This window comes from Schistocerca nitens, chromosome 2 (genome assembly GCF_023898315.1).
Source record: "Schistocerca nitens isolate TAMUIC-IGC-003100 chromosome 2, iqSchNite1.1, whole genome shotgun sequence".
Lineage (NCBI taxonomy): Eukaryota > Metazoa > Arthropoda > Insecta > Orthoptera > Acrididae > Schistocerca > Schistocerca nitens.
The window spans coordinates 386,264,269-386,286,369 of NC_064615.1; the positions used below are offsets into that span (position 1 = coordinate 386,264,269).

At 41.9% G+C, this 22,101-nt stretch overlaps 1 protein-coding gene across 1 annotated transcript in view; it reads right to left on the reverse strand.

The window, feature by feature from the left end:
• LOC126236237 (uncharacterized) overlaps nucleotides 1-22,101 on the reverse strand; it is a 204,283-nt gene that overhangs the window by 26,516 nt on the left and 155,666 nt on the right. The window contains exons 4-5 of the mRNA XM_049945378.1: nucleotides 12,987-13,206; nucleotides 11,065-11,234 (exon numbers count right to left, since the gene is read on the reverse strand). Coding sequence (XP_049801335.1) covers nucleotides 11,065-11,234; nucleotides 12,987-13,206 — 390 coding nt within the window. The remainder of the gene's footprint in view (nucleotides 1-11,064; nucleotides 11,235-12,986; nucleotides 13,207-22,101) is intronic.

Consider the following 22,101-nt stretch of genomic DNA (forward strand, 5'->3'; position numbering starts at 1 on the left):
CTGTTCCCAAGACAGGAGAATCTCTGCGTTTTAAAAATGACTCTGCAAAAGTATTTGAGAGAACCCACTCCTCTTCTAGAAGCAATCTATAGCGTACGCTGAAGGAAAGAAGCTTTTACAAGTGGCTGGAAAAATGTGGAGATCATTCTTATATTCAACAATAATTTCCTTAATGATGCACACAACTATCTAGACTTATATCACTGACATTAGTCTGTTGCAAAATTTTGTGATACCTTTCACACTCGTGTGTTATCATGTTTCAAGAGACCGAAATCTTCCCCTGCAGAAACGAACGTAGATTCTACAAGCAACTGTAAAATCTGGAACATGGCAGCAGTCAGCAACAGTAGACTTATGGATAGAGTGGGAATCATAGAGCCAACCAGTTGCACTCAAAAATGTATTCAAACCTTTACCAAGATTTGGGCAGATATAAACCAGTTTTCCTCATGAAAAATAATAACACCTGAAAATAAGATATGTGACAACCAGTGCAGGGAAGCCAGATAGGCAGCAAAAAGAAACATCAAAAATTATATACCGTAGACATATAAAATAAACTCACGTGTTACATATTGTGTGAAAAGGGAAAAGAGGTCATAAGGCTTATTCAACAGTAAAATGATCCATATAAATGCTGATCATTTTTACTGTTGACGAAGCTTTATAGCTATGCCATTGCATTTATATCAGCCCATAAGACTCCGTCAACAGTAAAATGATCCATATACTCACAAAATGCTGATCGTCTTTACTGTTGTGTAAGCCTTATGACTTTGTTGTTGCTGTGGTCTTCAGTCCTGAGACTGCTTTGATGCAGCTCTCCATGCTACTCTATCCTGTGCAAGCTTCCTCATCTCCCAGTACCTACTGCAACCAACATCCTTCTGAATCTGCTTGGTGTATTCATCTCTTGGTCTCCCTCTACGATTTTTGCCCTCCGCGCTGCCCTCCAATACTAAATTGGTGATCCCTTGATACCTCAGAACATGTCCTACCAACCGATCCCTTCTTCTAGTCAAGTTGTGCCACAAACTTCTCCCCAATCCTATTCAATACCTCCTCATTAGTTATGTGATCTACCCATCTAATCTTCAGCATTCTTCTGTAGCACCACATTTCGAAAGCTTCTATTCTCTTCTTGTCCAAACTATTTATCGTCCACGTTTCACTTCCATACATGGCTACACTCCATACAAACGACTTCGTTTCACTTAAATCTACACTCGATGTTAACAAATTTCTTTTCTTCAGAAACGCTTTCCTTGCCATTGCATTTATATTCTCTCTACATCGACCATCATCAGTTATTTTGCTTCCCAAATAGCAAAACACCTTTAGCACTTTAAGTGTCTCATTTCCTAATCTAATTCCCTCAGCATCACCAGATTTAATTCGACTACATTCCATTATACTTGTTTTGCTTTTGTTGATATTCATCTTATATCCTCCTTTCAAGACACTATCCATTCCGCTCAACTGTTCTTCCAAGTCCTTTGCTGTCTCTGACAGAATTACAATGTCATTGGTGAACCTCAAAGTTTTTATTTCTTCTCCATGGATTTTAATATCTACTCCGAATTTTTCTTTTGCTTCCTTCACTGCTTGCTCAATATACAGATTGAATAACATCGGGGATAGGCTACAACAACGCTGTCCCACTCCCTTCGCAACCACTGCTTCCCATTCATGTCCCTCGACTCTTATAACTGCCATCTGGTTTCTGTACAAATTGTAAATAGCCTTTCGCTCCCTGTATTTTACCCCTGCTACCTTCAGAATTTGAAAGAGAGTATTCCAGTCAACATTGTCAAAAGCTTTCTCTAAGTCTACAAATGCTAGAAACGTAGGTTTGCGTTTCCTTAATCTAGCTTCCAATATTTCTACGTAATCCAAACTGATCTTCCCCGAGGTCGGCTTCTACTAGTTTTTCCATTCATCTGTAAATAATTTGTGTTAGTATTTTGCAGCCGTGACTTATTAAACTGATAGTTCGGTAATTTTCACATCAGTCAACACCTGCTTTCTTTGGGATTGGAATTTTTATATTCTTCTTGACGTCTGAGGGTATTTCACCTGTCTCATACATCTTGCTCATCAGATGGTAGAGTTTTGTCAGGAGTGGCTCTCCCAAGGCTGTCAGTAGCTCTAATGGAATGTTGTCTACTGCCGGGGCCTTGTTTCGACTCAGGTCTTTCAGTGCTCTGTCAAACTCTTCACGCAGTATCGTATCTCCCATTTCATCTTCCTCTACATCCTCTTCCATTTCCATAATATTTTCCTCAAGTACATCGCCCTTGTATAGACCCTCTATATACTCCTTCCACCTTTCTGCTTTCCCTTCTTTGCTTTGAACTGGGTTTTCATCTGAGCTCTTGATATTCTTACAAGTGGCTCTCTTTTCTCCAAAGGTCTCTTTAATTTTCCTGTAGACAGTATCTATCTTAACCCTAGTGAGATAAGCCTCTACAGCCTTGTCCTCTAGCCATCCCTGCTTAGCCATTTTGCACTTCCTGTCGATCTCATTTTTGAGACGTTTGTATTCCTTTTTGCCTGCTTAATTTAGTGCATTTTTATATTTTCTCCTTTCATCAATTAAAGTCAATATTTCTTCTGTTACCCAAGGATTTCTACTAGCTCTCGTCTTTTTACCTACTTGATCCTCTGCTGCCTTCACTACTTCATCTCTCAAAGCTACCCATTCTTCTTCTACTGTATTTCTTTCCCCCATTCCTGTCAGTTGTTCCCTTATGCTCTCCCTGAATCTCTGTACAAGCTCTGGTTTAGTCAGTTTATCCAGGTCTCATCTCCTTAAATTCCCACCTTTTTGCAGTTTCTTCAGTTTTAATCTACAGTTCATAACCAATAGATTGTGGTCAGAGTCCACATCTGCCCCTGGAAATGTCTTACATTTTAAAACCTGGTTCCTTATGACTATGCCATAGCATTTATATAGATCATTTTACTGTTGTCTAAGTCTTAAAAAAAGCCTTATACTTCGTTTCTCTTTTCACGCAAGATATAACACGTTAGTTTATTTTATATTTCCACTGCATATGAGTTTTGGTGTTCCTTTTTGCTGCCCATATGATTTCCGTAATTTGTTTCTAATATATGCTATTTTTACCTAGGTAAAGGTTGTGAATAAACGTTTGACATGCAACTGGTTGGTTGAGAGATTCCCATTACACGAGGTCTGTTCAAAAAATTCCGAAACTTCGTCCGCAAAATTTTTCTACGCTTACCTTTTAATTGTTTTGCATGGTATCCTTCAAAATACTCTCCACCACAATTGATGCACCGTCCCCAACGCCGTTTCCACTTCCGGAAGCAGTCTTCGTAAGCCTCTTGTTGAAACGCGCGAAGCGCCGTCTGCGAATTTTCTGTTATCTTCTCTATCGTTGTAAATCTTCGTCCTTTCAACGGGATTTTCATCTTTTGATGTAAAAAAAAGTCCGCAGGGGCCAGGTCTGGAGAGTATGGAGGATGAGGCAGCACAGTGATTTCGTTTTCTGTGCAGTAGTCACATACCAACAGCTACGAATGTGCGGGAGCGTTGTCGTGATGCTAGAGCCATGAATTTTCTCGCCACATTTCAGACCGTTTCCGTCTCACATTTTCTGGCAGGCGTCGAAACATGTCCCGATAGTACCTCAATTAACAGTTTGGCCCTATGGCACGAATTCGTGCTGAACTAATCCTTCAAAGTCAACGGAAACTATCAGCATGGCTTTGACATTTGACCTGACCTGACGAGCTTTCTTTGGTCTTGGAGAACCTTTCCCGACCCAAGATTGAACTTCGGTATCGACATCGTAACCGTAGACCCACGCCTCATTACCAGTTATGATTCTCTTAAGGAACATCTCGTTTTCATTTGGCGATCCAAGAGCTCGTCAGAGATTGCGAGGGGAAGGTCTTTTTGGTCTTTACTCATGATCCGTGGGACGAACTCGGAGGCAACACGATGCATTCCATGTGTCAGGATTTCATGACGTGAGCCGGCCAGAGTGGCCGAGCGGTTCTAGGCGCTACAGTCTGGAGCCTCGTGACCGCTACGGTCGAAGGTTCAAATCCTGCCGCTGGCATGGATGTGTGTGATGTCCTTAGGTTAGTTAGGTTTAAGTAGTTCTAAGTTCTAGGGGACTGATGACCTTAGCAGTTAAGTCCCATAGTGCTCAAAGCCATTTGAACCATTTCATAACGTGATCCACCTGAAATTTTACATTCTTCTGCGATCTCTCGGACTGTCTGTCTTCGATTGGCACACACAATTTCGTGACGTTCCTGACATGAGCCTCGTGGGTAGACGTCGAAGGGCGTCCTGAACGAGAGTTATCTTCACTTCGGTGCGGCCACTTTTAAACTGTGTGAACCATTCGCAACGCAGAGTGCGGCTTCTCGCATCATTTCGTGTGTCTCTGTGAAGGCTTTCTTGAGTTTCACGCAAAATGTAATGGAGACGCGTTGCTTCTCTAGCTCTGCCATCTCGAAATTCGCGAACTGTGCGACACAACGTAGCACTCAATACAGCACCGAACAATAACGAACAGCCGTACAACAATGAAACTTCCGGCAGTTACACACTAAAGACAGAAGTGTGCAGATATGTCAACCGCATTTCGCTCCAACACGCCATTGGCGTCAATTTACGAATGTTCTGGAATTTTTTGAGCAGACCTCGTATCTGCGAACAACTATCATGTAAACCTATTCGTCCACTAGATTTAGGAGGCAGTCGATACCGACATCCAGGCTGATGCAATCTTTCTTTACTTCCGAAAGGTGTTCGTAACAGTTTCGCGTTGTAGTTTAATGAACAAAATACAAATGTACTGAATATAAGACCAGTGGTACACGAAATTCTCCACCACCCACCGCAAGATGACTTTCGAAATGTGCATGTGGCTGTAGGCAAGTGTTCGGAAAACAGAATGGAAACAACGAGTGACAATGGAAATTAGGCATCCCAGTTGGCATACTGAGTGATCCTAATGGCTAAGGCTACTGATCATGAAAAACGTATGAAATCGTGATTTCAGTCGTGGACGCGGCACAGCTTTCATGTATGAGCATAGATATGTATCAACGCAGTAATTGTAACCAGTCGCGAGGTTTGTGGGATTGCCAGTTTGTTTTCATCCGTATAATAGTTTCTTCTAAGGATCATTACTACCTGCTGGAAAGTGAATGTTTTGTCCTGAAGCACTATTGCTGGATAATTAGCAAATTCAGTATCAGAATACTCGTGAAGAAGACCGTAGAACCAGCAGCTGTAGTGTCTAAAATATGTCTGAGTTATTCGATTGTACTGATAAAGACATATCCTCTTCCAAATACTTATTGAAGCTGAGTCAACATACAGACTGACGGAGTTCGACCCAGATCATATACTTACAAACGCACTTTGATGTTTGAATTGAAGAACTGATTGGTTGATTGCAACGAATTTTAATGTCACGAAGGTCTTACATTTTTAATTTTGAAGAATAGTTTTCTTATGTCAGTTGTCAACAACTAAATCTATGAGTATATATGTAAGAAACTTAAAGCACGAAGGACCTGAATCCAACGAAATAGTTTTGTCAAAACGCCGCTGTGCGGCTGGTTCTGGCGGAGGTTCGAGTCCTCGCTCGGGCATGGGTGTGTGTTTTTGTCCCTAGGATAATTTAGGTTAAGTAGTGTGTAAGCTTAGGGACTGATGACCTTAGCAGTTAAGTCCCATAAGGCTTCACACACATTTGAACATTTTTTTGAACATAACGCCACTCATTATTCTGTAATGGAGATAATGCTGCGAAGTAGAGATAGCTTATAAAGAATATCCTTCCTGGATGAGTTGAATACCGTTTCTCTTGCACTGATGTGAGTCTCAGTTTTCGACGGCCATGTGTATTTCCTAAATTATGAGGGCTATATGGAAAGTAAGGAACGATGGGCAGAAAAATCGAAACCACTGTGAGTCTCAGTTTTCGACGGCCATGTGTATTTCCTAAATTATGAGGGCTATACGGAAAGTAAGGAACGATGGGCAGAAAAATCGAAACCACTGTGTTGGGTAGTGTCTCTAGTATGTTCGTAGATAGCGTCAAGTCGCTCTTCTCAGTTCTGATCGCAAAGGAAGCGCGTAAAGATGTCTAGAAAATAGTGTCTCCCACCAAATATGGGTGCCTGCAGAAAGATTTCGCCTGATTTCATGCAACCCCACATCATCTAACTGTCTTGCAGTTACTTCTTGATGACAGTTCTCGGCCGCACATTGCATGGGCAATGAGGATGCTCCTGCAGCGTTTTCGACAGGAAGTGTTTGATTACCCACCATACAGACCAAACTTGGTACCTTCTGATTTTCAGCTCTGCTGAAATGAACAACAGGCTAGTGAAACAAGATTTTGACAAAAACAACAACCTGCAAAATCCAGCAATGAAAACCGTTGGAAAGTATAGGAGGCCGCCTTATGCGATGAGGTTATTGGAAAGTTGGTACAACGCTACAATAGGAATAGGATGATGGCATTCTGAGGACACTTGCGATATGAAATTGACATCAAATGAAACGGATCAATTAAGTACCCAAGTCCACCCGACCCCCGATGATAGCCAGCTTGTGGGTTCCCGCCTCCTCCCATCCCCCACCCCTCCCCCACGTGCCCTATTGATGGGAATTTTAAATTTTGGTGGCTGGAGAGGTAGGTACTATCCTTATTTTTGGCAGGAAATGTGTTCAAAAAATGGTTCAAATGGCTCTGAGCACTATGGGACTTAACTTCTGAGGTCATCAGTCCCCTAGAACTTAGAACTACTTAAACCTAAATAACCTAAGGACATCACATACATCCATGCCCGAGGCAGGATTGGAACCTGCAACCTTTGCGGTCGCGCGGTTCCAGACTGAAGCGCCGGCCGCGGTGGTCTAGCGGTTCTGGCGCTGCAGTCCGGAACCGCGGGACTGCTACGGTCGCAGGTTCGAATCCTGCTTCGGGCATGGGTGTGTGTGATGTCCTTAGGTTAGTTAGGTTTAAGTAGTTCTAAGTTCTAGGGGACTTATGACCTAAGCTGTTGAGTCCCATAGTGCTCAGAGCCATTTGAACCATTTGAGACTGAAGCGTCTAGAACCGCTCGGCCACACCGGCCGGCCCTCGATAATCGGTTCTATAGGGAATGTAAGCACATTCAAATTCGTAGATGCAGGTTATATTACCAATATTTCGTAACAAGATTGTCTAGATTCTCCAGTAATAACAACAAACCGAGGCATCCTGCTGCGCCTGTCAGACCTCCTTTTATACTGTTAAAGATCCATGATGACGTCACACGATCATCGCAGTTCCGCTATTTTGTATGCCAGATGTCTGTTGGATGGAGGAGAGAGTTCTCTCTATTATTCGTACATGCAAGATAGAACAACGCATTAGTCAGATGGTATAGTATAGCACTGTATTCAAATGCACCCACTCACTTACAGCCATATATTCTACAGATGTAGTGCATTTTCTCTATTTCTTTCTATGCCTATGCCTAAGTGTGTGTCGCGGGATCTCTACTAGGTGACGTTAGGAGGTTCTGTTAAAAGGCATGCTCTCATGAATTATCTTTTACATTTCGTAAACGTCAGCACAATGTAGCATTGCACCGGTAAAACAGGACCTGCCATACTGTACAAAATAACAACATCCTCCTGAATTATAGCCTGTTGTTGCGGAACATAAAATGATTGTATGTTTCCCGACATGTGAACAAATAGCGTGAAAAGCTGCATTCTGTAATGCTATTTCATGTGACCTTAATGTTTGTAATACACACGTGCATGACAGTTTATTGATGGACAATGATTTCAATACCAGGGACGCTCTCAAGCCATGTAACTTTGTCAAACAGAAAGAAATTGCTTAACATAGATGATTCGTTAGATTGTTTTTTTTCTTTCTTCGGAATTTAAATCCTCGCTTTTTGTTTACTCTGAAGTTTCGAAATAACGAGGACATTCTACAGTGATCGGTAGTTTCCATAGCAAAACAGTGGAAGCTTTTTTTCGATATTACACAGGGTGGATATCTATAGGAGATGGGATAAAAGTTAATACATCTGTCAGATGTATTGCTATAGAGCTCCGATCTCTGCAGTTTACTCATCTGTAAGCGGCGACAGTGCAGTAGTTCTTTTCTCGTCGTTGGATGTCACCAATAATGGGAGATGGGGAAAAAGATCTGTATCTAGCAGTGGAATATCGAAATATATAGTGATTCTGCTCATAAAACTAAAAGAAATGGACGGCGCCTGTTTCGTGGAAAGAAGACTGTTTTTTATTATCATCGCGATGATGTTTCTTAGAATAGATCAAATGAAATGTTGTGTGGCTAGAGCCTCCCGTCAGGTAGACCGGTCGCCTGGTGCAAGTCTATTGAGTTGACGCCACTTCGGCGACTTGCATGTCGATGGAGATGAGATGATGATGATGAAGACAATACAATACCCAGTCCATGGGCGGAGAATATCTCCGACCTAGCCAGGAATCGAATCCAGGCCCCTTAGCGTGGTCTTCCGTCGCACTGACCACTCGGCTACAGACGGACTGCCGGCCGCGGTGGCTGAGCAGTTCTAGGCGCTTCAGTCCGGAACCGTGCGACTGCTACGGTCGTAGGTTCGAATCCTGCCTGATGTGTGTGATGTCCTCAGGTTAGTTAGGTTTAAGTAGTTCTAAGTTCTAGGGACTGATGACCTCAGATGTTAAGTCCCATAGTGCTCAGAGCCATTTGAACCATTTTATCGGCGGATTTTTAATAGAGGCTCGCTTATAAGAGATGCATTGTCTTTAAATACAACTCTTAAAGTGAACTGTTTCTCACAGAAGGTGGGCGCCATTGGAAACAATCAGTCATGGCAGGGGAGTGCTGCCACAGCTGCACTTTTAGACAGACAACACATGGTCATGGTAGCAGTCATTTATCTTGCTTTGTTCTGTGGCCTATTGCGTATGTGTAGCTTTTGTCGGTGTCAATAGTGCTGACCGCCTGGACCACCTGCTCGGCTGGAGACACAGAGTCCCGACTGCAGCAGGCCACAGTCGCTGCCATATCAGGGAGCAAAGTCTTCGGCCATTAGATGCGGTGGCAGCGGCCTGTTTCCCAGTCAACGGACGTTAGAAAGAAGTGTTCTGGAGATTTCTCCAGAATTTCGTTGTTGTTCCAGGCAGTCCAGTCTTTCGGAGAAACACATTTAATGGCTTGCAGGAAGCATCCTGTTCTTGACTCTTTTATCCATCTGTGATAGATTTCCACAGAATGGAGACACTACATCACTGCCACCAGATGGATCTCATTGTGGACCCTATGTGATAGGATACGTACGGTGAGGAAAGGTAGGGAGGGGAATGGTTCAGGTAAGGTAAGACTGGTTCTAATCTGGTTAGTTCGTGACCAGGCACCAAGGAGATCACACATGCAGCTGCCGTCCCTCTCCCCTGGTGTGATCTTTTCGAGTCGGTTTTTTTGGTAGTTGTGTTATTACAATGATTTTTCTGAATTCCCAGTATATGTGCTGCATTATGGCTCTCTATTTATAAGTACTAGTTTCTTCAAGGCAATTTCGATGTGCAATAAGAACAGTGAAGCATTTTCCAACAGCTGTGGTTGTGTGCATTGGCCTTCCTTCACTTCAGTGACGGTTTGCTACCTTATGACTTCTTACTATGTACAAGTTACTCAGCAGCTATACGAAGGTGACCTCTCGGAGGCAGTGGAATAGGTCGAAGTTGTCGAGAAATAAAGAGAGCACCTTTTATTTAAATTTCGAGCACCAGGGTGTTTGTTGAGCAGTGCAGCAGGGGACGTCTGTAGCGAACTGCGACGTCAAAGAGTGAGAGACACAGTTCTCTGCTGTTTGCTTGCAGGTAATGCACTTATTAAACTCCTCTCTGTCCAACACCAACATCTCGTCAGTTGAACACATTTCCCACCAAAAATAAAGACAGTAACTTCCACACCAGCTTTTTCTCGCTGGCTTGTAGGTGAAGGCATCATCCTATGTAGAGTATTTTGAATACATCTTCCACTATTCTCGAGTGGTATTGCGAATTTTCTTTCTCAGCAGATAACGCAAGGTGTATGACATCGTGAATTTTTGGGCTGTATTGCGATTTTAGGCGCTCCTTGTCTAGCCCTATGCATGTAGATGTATTATTAGACCAAATCTTCATGATTGATTACGTAATTAGAGCCGATCTTCAGTTTCCCACCCAAAGTAAATAAAGTACACTAAGCTAACCTTCCTCTCTTGCATCTGGACAGCTTGCCTGTGGACGTGGGCTTTCTGGATAGGACTGGGGTTCGAGCCCTGGAAAGGGCATAAGCCATTTTGAATTTCCCGCCGATTTATGGGGGTGGGTGTGACCATGGGACGTCAGTGAAGTCTTGGGACAAAGAAATTCCCGCCTTTTTTAAGTTCCCACTATTTTTTAATTTTCCCACCAAAATTCGAAATTCCTGCCAATAGAACAAGTTGATGATGGGGAGGGGATGGGAGGAGATAGAGAACCTTGGGGTGGTCTGGGGAACCCCATGATGTGATCAGGGGCTGGGGTAGTGTGGGGGTAATTAATTTGTATAATTAATTTGATATCAAAAGCGTCCTCAGAACGTCATCATCCCACTATTTGCGATAGATGTTTCAGTCGTAGCTGGGAGATGTAGCTACCTGTTGCAAATAAAACACTGATTTCCATTTTGCGACCGTTCTTTCCTTACTTTCTGAATAGCTCTCGCACAACCTGGTACTGAAAGTTGAAAAATATACGTGTAAGAGCGGAAATCACGTGCAACATTTAAACATTTTTCATTTGGAATATTGTAAGACAGCTACAGCAGATGAAACCCAGTAGGAGACTGCCCACTTTTCTGATGATCCTCGTCTGTAAAGATCCTCCTTGTCTAGACCTAGTCTTGAATATCTGTTAAAGAATGCAGAAAAACTCCACGATCGATAAAAAAAATTCATCTTCGCGTTCCTGATATGGAAAGAGAAGTGAACCAGCAGTGTAGCTCACTGTTAGACGAAGACACTCACCAGGACGGTGGGCTCTGAAGCGTTGCCGGTGTAATCGTAGACGGTCTCGAAGTGCGCCAGGCGGTGGCAAGCAGGCGCGCATGAGCATTCCTCTATGACGGAGTGGCACTGCGCGCCGTTGGGCCCGGCCACGCTCACGGTGCGCGTGCGCGACGCCCGGCAGCCGCCACCTGCAATGGCGTCACAAGCAGAGGGCGTCTTACTTTCACAGCCAATTATTGTAACTTTTATGACTCAGCAATTCTGTCTTGCGTTTTAGACAGAAGCTGTTCTAATTACAGTTTTCGTTTCAAATTGAAAATAAAATGCTATAAATTACGAGCTAAATTGGTAATTAATAATGGATGGTAGAGAAAAAAAATATAGTGAATTGGCTAATAGTATGATCATAAGCATTGATTATATTGCTGGTAACATCACAATATATTAATAGTATCCGTTATGTACGAAACGATTAGTTTGTATACTCGCTTGTTTATGGAAGCTAATTAAAAGTGCTGACTCATCCGCACTGTAACTGCGTATGCATCAGTGCTATAAATGGCAACCAATGTACAGACACCGTACCACCAATAAAGGTATGGGTATAGTCGCTAGATAGTTTGCAGTTTTTTGAATATGGAAAAATACTATTGCTATTAAGCCAATATACACTAATCAGCCAGAATATTATGACTACCGACCTACTATCGATATAAACCCGTCCAGACGATAGCAGCATCACCTGGCGAGGAATGACTGCACGTCAGACACACGTACGGTGCATGTAGTACCAGTGAGCCTGCTGTCCATTTGTAGAATGCGGAAGGTGAGAGATGTATCTGTGTGTATTGAACAAAGGACCAAGAAACGACGGAGAGGCTTCGCCCCCACCGTAGCCCTCAGTGGTACACAACCCCACAACAGGCTACAGCAGTCCACTCACCCCACCGCCGCCCCACACCGAACCCAGGGTTACTGTGCATTGTGCGCCCCCCCTCCCAGTGGACAAAAGTGGAATATGATGCGCAGATCATAAGATATTGGATTTTTCTGGCTTCTGACGTACACAGATTTGACTGCCGATAACTTCGACGTATAAACTAGTCGTGCAAATTCTAATATTTATTGTCCTATTATTTAAGCATACTGACAGAAGGTTAAACGTTCTTCTTCATTTAAGGGATCAGGTGGCAGTTCGTTCCAACTTCGCGCATTGGTCGATTTTCTACATGATTTCTCTGCATTCCTCTCCCATTTCAGATTGCAAGGACTCCTATTTTTCAGTGTTTCGGGAAATCTTCTTTCCCAGAAAAATACTTGGTCACTTAATCAAGCCTCTTCAGCTTACAGACAGAAGTAGGGAACATTTTGTACGCATTTGAACCTGTCTTGTGGCTGTTTTGTTTTACATGGACTGTATTCTTTTTATGTTACAGTTGACTTGTACGTCTCTCGGAGGGGAAAGATTGGTAGTTACTGTAATGAGCCACTGAAAAAGAATAGAGCCAGCAAAGTATCACCAACAGCTAAACTTGTATGTTTCTTAGTTGTGGGAATACTATCCAGGTAAGCAACAATTGCTAGAAGTAAGCGCCACGAAACAGGAGTTTCAAGTTCTTCATCTACCGTATTACAACACCCTTAATGGGGTTGGTAATCACTAAGTCATGATATCACTGAGTGCTGTATGATAGAAATTTTTCGTTACTAAAGAGTAATATGTTCAGACAGACCGAAAAATACGAGAGGTACTAGCGTCCCCAGAAACGTGAATAAAGCTGTGAACTGCATCAAATCACACATAGTGCAATTGTGGAAGGTCTCATGTTCATGTCAGATTGTATTGCTTTAAACAAAGAAATTTACTAGCGTTGCGGTTACAGACTTTGTTGACGGGGGAATGCACGAAGCAGTCATTGGCGAGAGCGTAGCGACAGTACCTTGGTGACAGTGGCCGTGGCATGTGCCGACGTCTATGTGCTCCTGGAAGGGCGTGCCCGGGAAGACTGCTAGCACGTGCGGCAGGCGCGTGCATGCGGGAGGCCGCGGCACGCACTCGCAGCTCTCTACGACGGACACCTCGCGCACGCCCAGCCGCGTCCACACGCGCCGCAGCTGCGACGCCGACGGCCGGCACAGCCACTCCGCGTCGCACGCCACCTGCACAGCGGTTGCTTGCTTGGTTGATTTGGGGGAGGGGACCAAACATCGGTCCTGTCGGATTAGGGAAGGATGTGGATGGAAGTCGGCCGTGCCCTTCCAAAGGAACCGTGCCGGCATTTGCCTGAAGCGATTCATGGAAATTTCGGAAAACCTGAATCAGGATGGACGGACGCGGGTTTGAGCCGTCATCCTGCCGAAGGCGAGTCCAGTGTGCTAACCACTGCGCCGCCTCGATCGGTCGCACAGCGGTCACCTCGTGTATGATGCAGTCTAGATAGTCGTTTTGCTCACGCCAACCCTGGCCTTGAGCTCGATGAAGTGAAAAGTTTTTCTTATGCACGGAGAAGTAATGGTTCAGAACGAGATGAATTATCATCTGTTATAAATTGTAAACAACATTTCCCCATTTCCGTCGTTATAATGCTTGCGAGTCGAGTTTTCCATCATTGTTTTTTTTTCTATAAAAAGGCTTATGCTCGTTTTCTCATGAAATCGTCTACAAATATTTCACTGCATCTGCATGTCTAACTCAAATTAAAATCGGCGTATAGATGTACGTAAGTACAGACCACAGTACAGACCACAATTACGCTAAAGAAACAATAAATTCGTCACAGTAGTCATTTAACACCCACTGGTCGATAAACAATTCCTCTAAACTTTTTCGTGCACTGAAGTCTTCAACTGTGCGCATCTATGATGGTCTTGCAGTTGTTTATGATGTCTTGTGTATCCGCTTTAGATTTGGTTGTCGACTCTATCTTTTCTTATTAGAATCTTTCAGGTAATTAGTTCATTTATCATTCATTCCTCTGGTTACATGTCCTCCCTTCTCCATTTCATTATTACTATACTCTTAATTACGTCTACCTCTCCGGTCTGTTCCCTGACTCATTTGATTGTTTACCTGTGTCTCATAAGCTAGAAAAGTTTAATAATAATAATTCTTCGCCCACTCTGTTTAAACTGACCTTGTGCTCCGAGTTATGGGACCTTAAATCGATGAAAGATGTGAACCTAAAGTATCAGTTGATATGTAACATTTGTCATTTTCTGCTTCATGTAAATTAATTGTTGTGAATGGCTTCGTAGTATATCAATTACGTGTTGATTTATTACTTAAGAATTCTGGTCTCTCTTTTATTCTGATGTGGCTATTATTAGATTGTTATTATTGTTATTCCCATTAGTTTTTTTACAATCGGACTGCTAATATCCTAAATATCATTCTGCTAGGTATTTCTCTTCGTAACTTGTTGTGTGAAGAATCAGTTCCATAATTATGACTGGAGTTAACGTATATACCGATACGGCATTATTTTTTCAAGGCGAGAATAAGAATACCTCATTGGCTACACAGCTATTCTATGTAATTTTTGTATTTTTTACGTGCATGCATCTTTTTCCGAAACCATTTAGCATTTACCATTGCTAAGCCCTCTGTTGCATCTGTAGTTGCAATAATATTAGAAGCTAAGGGCACGAAGAAAGAGTGATCTTTCGCTTGCTGGGTCGCAGGGGAGAAATGTATTTGGGGAAAGAAAAGGAAAAAAAAGTGAAAATCGCAGAAAACCTTTAGCTGAAAGAGACTAGTTCATTGACGTAATAATCACACACCAGAAATAAAACCATAAATTGCAAAAATGTGTTAATGAAGCCATGTTGACCAATAAAAGAGCATATAGTAAGTAACGCTTTGGACCGCTGAAATTTTATCTTGGTGCATGTAGCACAGTCACATATAACTGAAGACATAGCGAGCTATTGACGGGATAGCTTTGTCCCCTGTGGTCTCCGAAAATAAAAATTCGCCACTATTCACAAAGTGTCTCTTGTAGAATATCTGCAGTTTTTGCATAAAAAAAGTGTTTTAACATTTTTTAAATTCTGTCATTTAACTTCGTCAATTTCTCAGGTAATTATTTGCTTAAAATATTTTGTGTTGTAAAGCACGTGAATGATTTCAGTCACTCGTTGAACTAAAATACTGAAATGAGTTTTCTCGTGAATGAATCATGTCTTTGGACGTTTGTGAGTGTAACGATTTGGTTTCGTGTGCCCCTCAACAATAGTAATGTAAATTCCGGTGGTAGCCCACTCACCATTTGCCTAGTCGAGTGCAGGAAACATCGTAACGATTGCACTCGGTCTCGCTGAAATGCCGAACCGAGGTCGACAATTTCAGTGTCCGATTCCATCCAGATCTGATCTTCGATTTAACCGAGTTCTGGAAGGTCATCTTTGACATATGCTGGTTTTACTATGCTCCAGTGATATATACACGGTAGCTACATGGTTGTCGGTACAAAGCATTACAAATTGTTATTTAAATTACGCTATTGTTTCATCTGAACGAAATCCCAAGCGGCCACGCAAAACAAAAATATGCAGCTCTCTCTTGTCATGGCCTTCAACGGAAAAACCGCGCTAGGAGTAAGCGGCTGGGACGCAAAAAGCGAGGCTTCCAGCGACTCCGATCACCGCCTACGTTCTCGGCGGAACAAAACATGTTTACATCATTTTCCATCGCTGTACCGACAGAGATCACGAGATCGTGCACTGATTAGAAAATAGCTCATTATCCCTGGAAAGTAATGAATTCCGCGCTATCGGAATTCCTTCGTCGACCACCGCCCCATAACATAAAGATATATGGAAGGCAGGAAGGTGCGGAGAAAATTTATCTATCATTGTTCGAGGCGGCCGTCAGCCAGGCCTTGAAACCGAGTATTCGTTCCTCGCGGCCATCGGCCGATCGTGTTTGACTCGCTTCGATCTCGAACACCGCTTGCGAATACCTTAGTGACCTGTAACATTGATAAGACGCAAAATTCGTGCTGGTAGATCTATGTCTGGGAAGTCTAAATTTACCATCAAAATACTTTACATGTGTACTTCCTGTTGCCTTTAAATAAAGTTTGTGTCATCAACGCAGGCCTTTCGGTTGCTGAATGCATTATCAGCAAAATGATTATTAATGAAAGGAGCTTTCACGTTTTAAATGAATATGACTCCAAAATCCTCTATTATTATTATTATTGTTATTAGAGACCGGATTATATGCATCATAAATACCTCAAAATATGCATGCAAATTTGGATGAAAAATGCTTAAAAATGCATGAAAAGGGTCGAGATATGCAAGACCAAATATTGAAAAAACATGGTAGCTACTGCGTGTATTTTATCTCAAAGTCGAACCTGTGCATATCAATTACGAGTACCGGCCACTCAAAAAATCGGTACATTTACAACGCTGATATTTTCTGAATACTTTCTGTTAGAGGTTAGGAAGGAGGCCATTGTGGGATTATTTTCTAAAAATTTGCAAAATGGGGATGCATGCCGTGTTTCAAGATTTGTTCCTTCTTTGCTATTGTTGTCGGTAACATGCGGATGCGATGCGAGTGAGTCGCAGCGAAACAATCGATATGTACAGGACCAACTCTGAGATATATCGTACGCAGAGGGCACGCTCAAAAACTCTAATATTTTATTTAAAAAACAACATGCAATCAAGAATTTTTTAACAGAATTAACTTTTAATTAATACAATTGGACCAAAGCATTATTTACAGTTTATTTTACATTTTCTTACGATTGTAAATATAAACGACCAAGTACTGTGCCAAATGTTGGGTAGTAAGATTGTGTCTTCGATCACTCAAAACATTTTTATAAGCAGAGAAGTACCGTTCTTCGTCAGCTGAGGTAACTGGGCAGTATTTGAATTTGGGTGCTATGTTGGCATTTATTGTTTCTGATAAATGTTTACCGGTCCCACTAATAAAACTGTCAATTTGGCACAAGGGTTCAAAGCCTAGGTTATTATTTAAAATGTTTTCAGACTTTTCTCTACGTTTTCTTGGGAATACCTCCGTCAATGAGGAGTTCACTAGAATAATTTTATTCATTAACTGAATAGATTCATTCAACGCCAAACCTTGAGTTTCAAGCTTTTTAATACTTGCATGTATATGGGAAAAATGAGTGCTAATCACAGCAATGCCTTTTTCAATACCGGAATCATTGAAAGCTTCCTTGCACTAGCAAACTGCCAAAGCCTCTGCACTATCGAAGTCGTTTACTACCCCTCTAATGGCCTCGAAATGTTCATTATAAAACAACACAGCTTCGACCCACGTACCCCAACGAGTTACCACTGGTTCGGGAGGTAAAGGCACATTAGGTAGTTTTTCTTTGTAGGTCTTGATGTGAACAGGAGCCTTTAGAAACACCTTCTTTGTGGGTTAAATCAGTTTATTTACATTCAAAACCGTGGAACGTACTTCTTCAGTAAGGCCTTGATGTACTCCATGAGCAAAGCACGTCACATGAATAAATTTGGGATAAAATGCTCGGAGGGCTTTTCCTGCTTTGATCATATAGGGAGCAGCATCTGAAATAAACACAAACACCCTTTCATCTACAGAATATTCTGGAAATATTCTTCTAATACCCTCATTCACAAATCTGGCGATCATAGAATGATTTAATTTTTCAAGTTCTTTGCAGGCCGCTAAATAGGAAGAAAAGGCTCTTCTTTTAAAGCACCAACAATTAAATTTGCAATGTAACTGCCACAAGTGTCTGTAGTTTCATTAACTGAAATCCAGATAATGCTGTCCTTGAGTTCATTGCGTATTTCAAAAATGGTTCAAATGGCTCTGAGCATTATGGGACTTAGCATCTATGGTCATCAGTCCCCTAGAACTTAGAACTACTTAAACCGACCTAACCTAAGGACAGCACACAACACCCAGTCATCACAAGGCAGAGAAAATCCCTGACCCCGCCGGGAATCGAACCCGGGAACCCGGGCGAGGGAAGCGAGAACGCTACCGCACGACCACGAGCTGCGGACATTGCGTATTTCTTCCAGAACATTTGTAAATTGTCGGTATGTAATTTTTACGCAACGTTGATTCATCTGGAATATTTCGATTTAAGCAAGATTTGCGCAGGAAGCCTTTGAGGATAAGGTTTGTGGCGCGCGGGATTAGCCGAGCGGTTTGAGGCGCTGCAGTCATGGACTGTGCGGCTGCTCCCGGCGGAGGTTCGAGTCCTCCCTCGGGCATTGGTGTGTGTGTTTGTCCTTAGGATAATTTAGGTTAAGTAGTGTGTAAGCTTAGGGACTGATGACCTTAGCAGTTAAGTCCCATAAGATTTCACACACATTTGAACATTTGATAGGATTTGTAAGTTTGTGAAGAGGAATATTGCTTTCAATGAATGCTTCACGTAGATCCATGTTAAACCGATTTTTTTGGTTACCTTTGGACAAATTCCTGCTGCTGCAAGTTATTGTCGTGGTCCTTTCTTCTGCATTCCTGCGACGTGAAGACTTGTCTTGACATGCTGGTCTATTTGAAACTTTTTTTGCACGAAACTTTGTTCTCGCAAACGTGGCAATATAAAACAATTCCGTCAAATGTAAATGTTCCAGGATGGTCAGCTATCCACGGAACATCAGTTTCTTTTTTCGGGCAGCATAGCGTACAATACGTTACACACTGCACGTCGTAAAGACGTTCAGCTGTATACAAGTAAAGAGAAAGCTTAACTGAAACAATGGAAGTGCGACTAAAAGCTTGCATAGTTTAATTTAATTGTCGCCTACGCTTAAGATATGAAAGGGGAGGGGATTAACCGAGGGCGCGGGCGTAGGAGCATTGACTCTATGTGCCTGTTCTTGTTCCTCTTCTGTAATGATTTCGCTAGGCAGTGGCCTGTCGGTTAGCTACTGCATGCAGTTACAGGTCGCAGTCAGTCAGTGAGACATAAAAACTAGATCGAACTAGAGATCGCCAGGCCAAATTTTTAAAATATTGTACATGTTGTTGTTGTTCGGTCTTGAGTCCAGAGACTGGTGTGATGCAGTTCTCCATGCTACTCTATCCTGTGCAAGCTTCTTCATATCCGAGTAACTACTGCAACCTACTTCCTTCTGAATCTGCTCAGAGTATTCATCTCTTGGTCTCCCTCTACGATTTTTACCCTCCACGCTTCCCTTAATCACTAAATTGGTGATCCCTTGATGCCGCAGAACGTGTCCTACTAACCGATCCCTTCCTCTAGTCAAGTTGTGCCATAAATTTCTCTTCTCCCCGATTCTATTCAGTACCTCCTCATTAGTTACGTGATCTACCCATCTAATCTTCATCATTTTTCTGTAGCACCACATTTCGAAAGCTTCTATTCTCTTCTTGTCCAAACTATTTCTCCATACAAATACTTCTAGAAAAGACTTCCTGACACTTAAATCTATACTTGATGTTAACAAATTTCTCTTCTTCAGAAATGCTTTCCTTGCCATTGCCAATCTACATTTTATATCCGCTCTACTTCGACAATTATTAGTTATTTTAATCCCCAAATAGCAGAACTCATCTACTACTTGAAGTGTCTCATTTCCTAATCTAATTCCCTTAGCATCACCTGATTTAATTAGACAACATTCGATTATCCTCGTTTTACATTTGTTGATGTTCGTCTTTTATCCGCATTTCAAGACACTGTCCATTCCGTTCAACTGCTCTTCCAGGTCCTTTGCTGTCTCTGACAGAATTACAATGTCATCGGCGAACCTCAAAGTTTTTATTTCTTCTCCATGGATTTTAATTCCTACTCCGAATTTTTCTTTTGTTTCCTTTACTGCTTGCTCACTATACAGACTGAATAACATCAGGGATAGGCTACAACCCTGTCTCACTCCCTTCCCAACCGCTGCTTCCCTTTCATACCTCTCGATTCTTATAACTGCCATCTGGTTCTTGCACAAATTGTAAGTAGCTTTTCGCTCCCTGTGTTTTACCCCTGCCACCTTCAGAATTTGAAAGAGTATTCCAGTCAACGTCGTCAAAAGCTTTCTCTAAGTCTACAAATGCTAGAAACGTAGGTTTGCCTTTCCTTAATCTAGCTTCTAAGATAAGTCGTAGAATCAGTATTGCCTCACGTATTCCAATATTTCTACTTAATCCAAACTGATCTTCCCCGAGGTCGGCTTCTACCAGTTTTTCCATTCGTCTGTAAATAATTCGTGTTAGTATTTTGCAGCCGTGACTTATTAAACTGATAGTTCGGTAATTTTCAGACCTGTCAACACGTGCTTTCTTTGGGATTCGAATTATTATATTCTTCTTGAAGTATGAGGGTATTTCGCCTGTCTCATACATCTTGCTCACCAGATGGCAGAGTTTTGTCATAGCTGGTTCTGGCAAGGCTATCAGTAGTCCTACTGAAACGTTGTTTTAGTCCCGGGGCCTTGTTTCGACTTTGGTCTTTCAGTGCTCCGTCAAATTCTTCACGCAGTATCACATCTCCGATTTCATCTTCACTTACGTCCTCTTCCATTTCGATAACATTGCCCTCAAGTACATCACCCTTGTATAGACCCTCTATATACTCCTTCCACCTTTCTGCTTTCCCTTCTTTGCTTAGAACTGGGTTTTCATATGAGCTCTTTATATTCTTACAAGTGGCTCTCTTTTCTCCAAAGGTCTCTTTAATTTTCCTGTAGACAGTATCTATCTTACCCCTAGTGAGATAAGCCTCTACAGCCTTGTCCTCTAGCCATCCCTGCTTCTAAACATAGAGCGAAAATATGCAATAACCGGTGAAAAGGAGCCAAATATGCAAATCCATATGCAACATGCAAATACATATAATCCGGTCTCTAATAATTATTATTTGTATTTGGTTTTGGCCGCCCTATAAAGTTAAACTAAAAGGTATGGTGAGTCTAATGTTCCCCTGCTTTAGTCTAGGTTTGAGTATAGCAGTATATTCTTCTTATCTTTCTGCTTTATGGTGCACGCTAGACGCCGGTCGCGGTGGTCTAGCGGTTCTAGGCGCTCAGTCCGGAACCGCGCGACTGCTACGGTCGCAGGTTCGAAACCTGCCTCGGGCATGGATGTGTGTGATGTCCTTAGGTTAGTTAGGTTTAAGTAGTTCTATGTTATAGGGGACTGATGACCACAGATGTTAAGTCCCATAGTGCTCAGAGCCATTTTTTGCAGGCTAGACCAGACAATCCAGTTTGTTTACGCTTTGCAAGTTTCAACTAAATTTGATATTTAACCATACACTAATTAGTATGTAGTCTGACGACGAAGAACATGCCAATGTTTCTATATTTACAGGAAAAGAAATATTATTTATTCTGAAAATAATAGTCAAAATTAGATTCCTGTCTTGTTGTTCTATTTTCCTGTATGCAGTTTATGGAAAAGGAACAAATTACTGTTCCATTAAATCGTCAGTTATCTGACTGTCAAATGATGTAGAACTGCATACCCCAAAAATAGAAAAAATATTGATTACACTTCATCTAAACGAAATTAGTTAGTTAGCTCACACGTCGAAAATAATGTGTCTCACGAAGGATATTTTGTAGTATAACTGTAATCGGGACTGATGATCTTAGTCAGTGAGCTGCCCTATATTTAGGGGCGTTTTCTATATAATTTAACATTTAGTGATTTTACTGTGAGTATAGATCAGCTCTTTGCGGGACAAGGGTTGACATTTGAATAACATAAAACTAGTGTTGATTGGTACATAAAGTGCGGAAAATAAATAAAAATCGATCTTACACTTAGATCTGCGTCTTACATGTTTCTGTTGCAGTTTTGTTACTTTTATACACGAGAAGTGTCAGACAGGCGTCACACGAGTTGAAATTTCTTAAAACAACTGTTTATTGCATTAAAACGCTTAGCATAGACATGTCGTACCGGACTGGGCATTGATCCTGGCTTAAAATAGTAGCTGACAAATTTTGTATTCCTTAGCCCAAATATAATATTAATTTTCTTTCTCCACTTTTTGTTCCAGTTTGCGTAACACTTACAACCATTAGCAGTCTGACATATAGAAAGCTATCTGAAAAAAA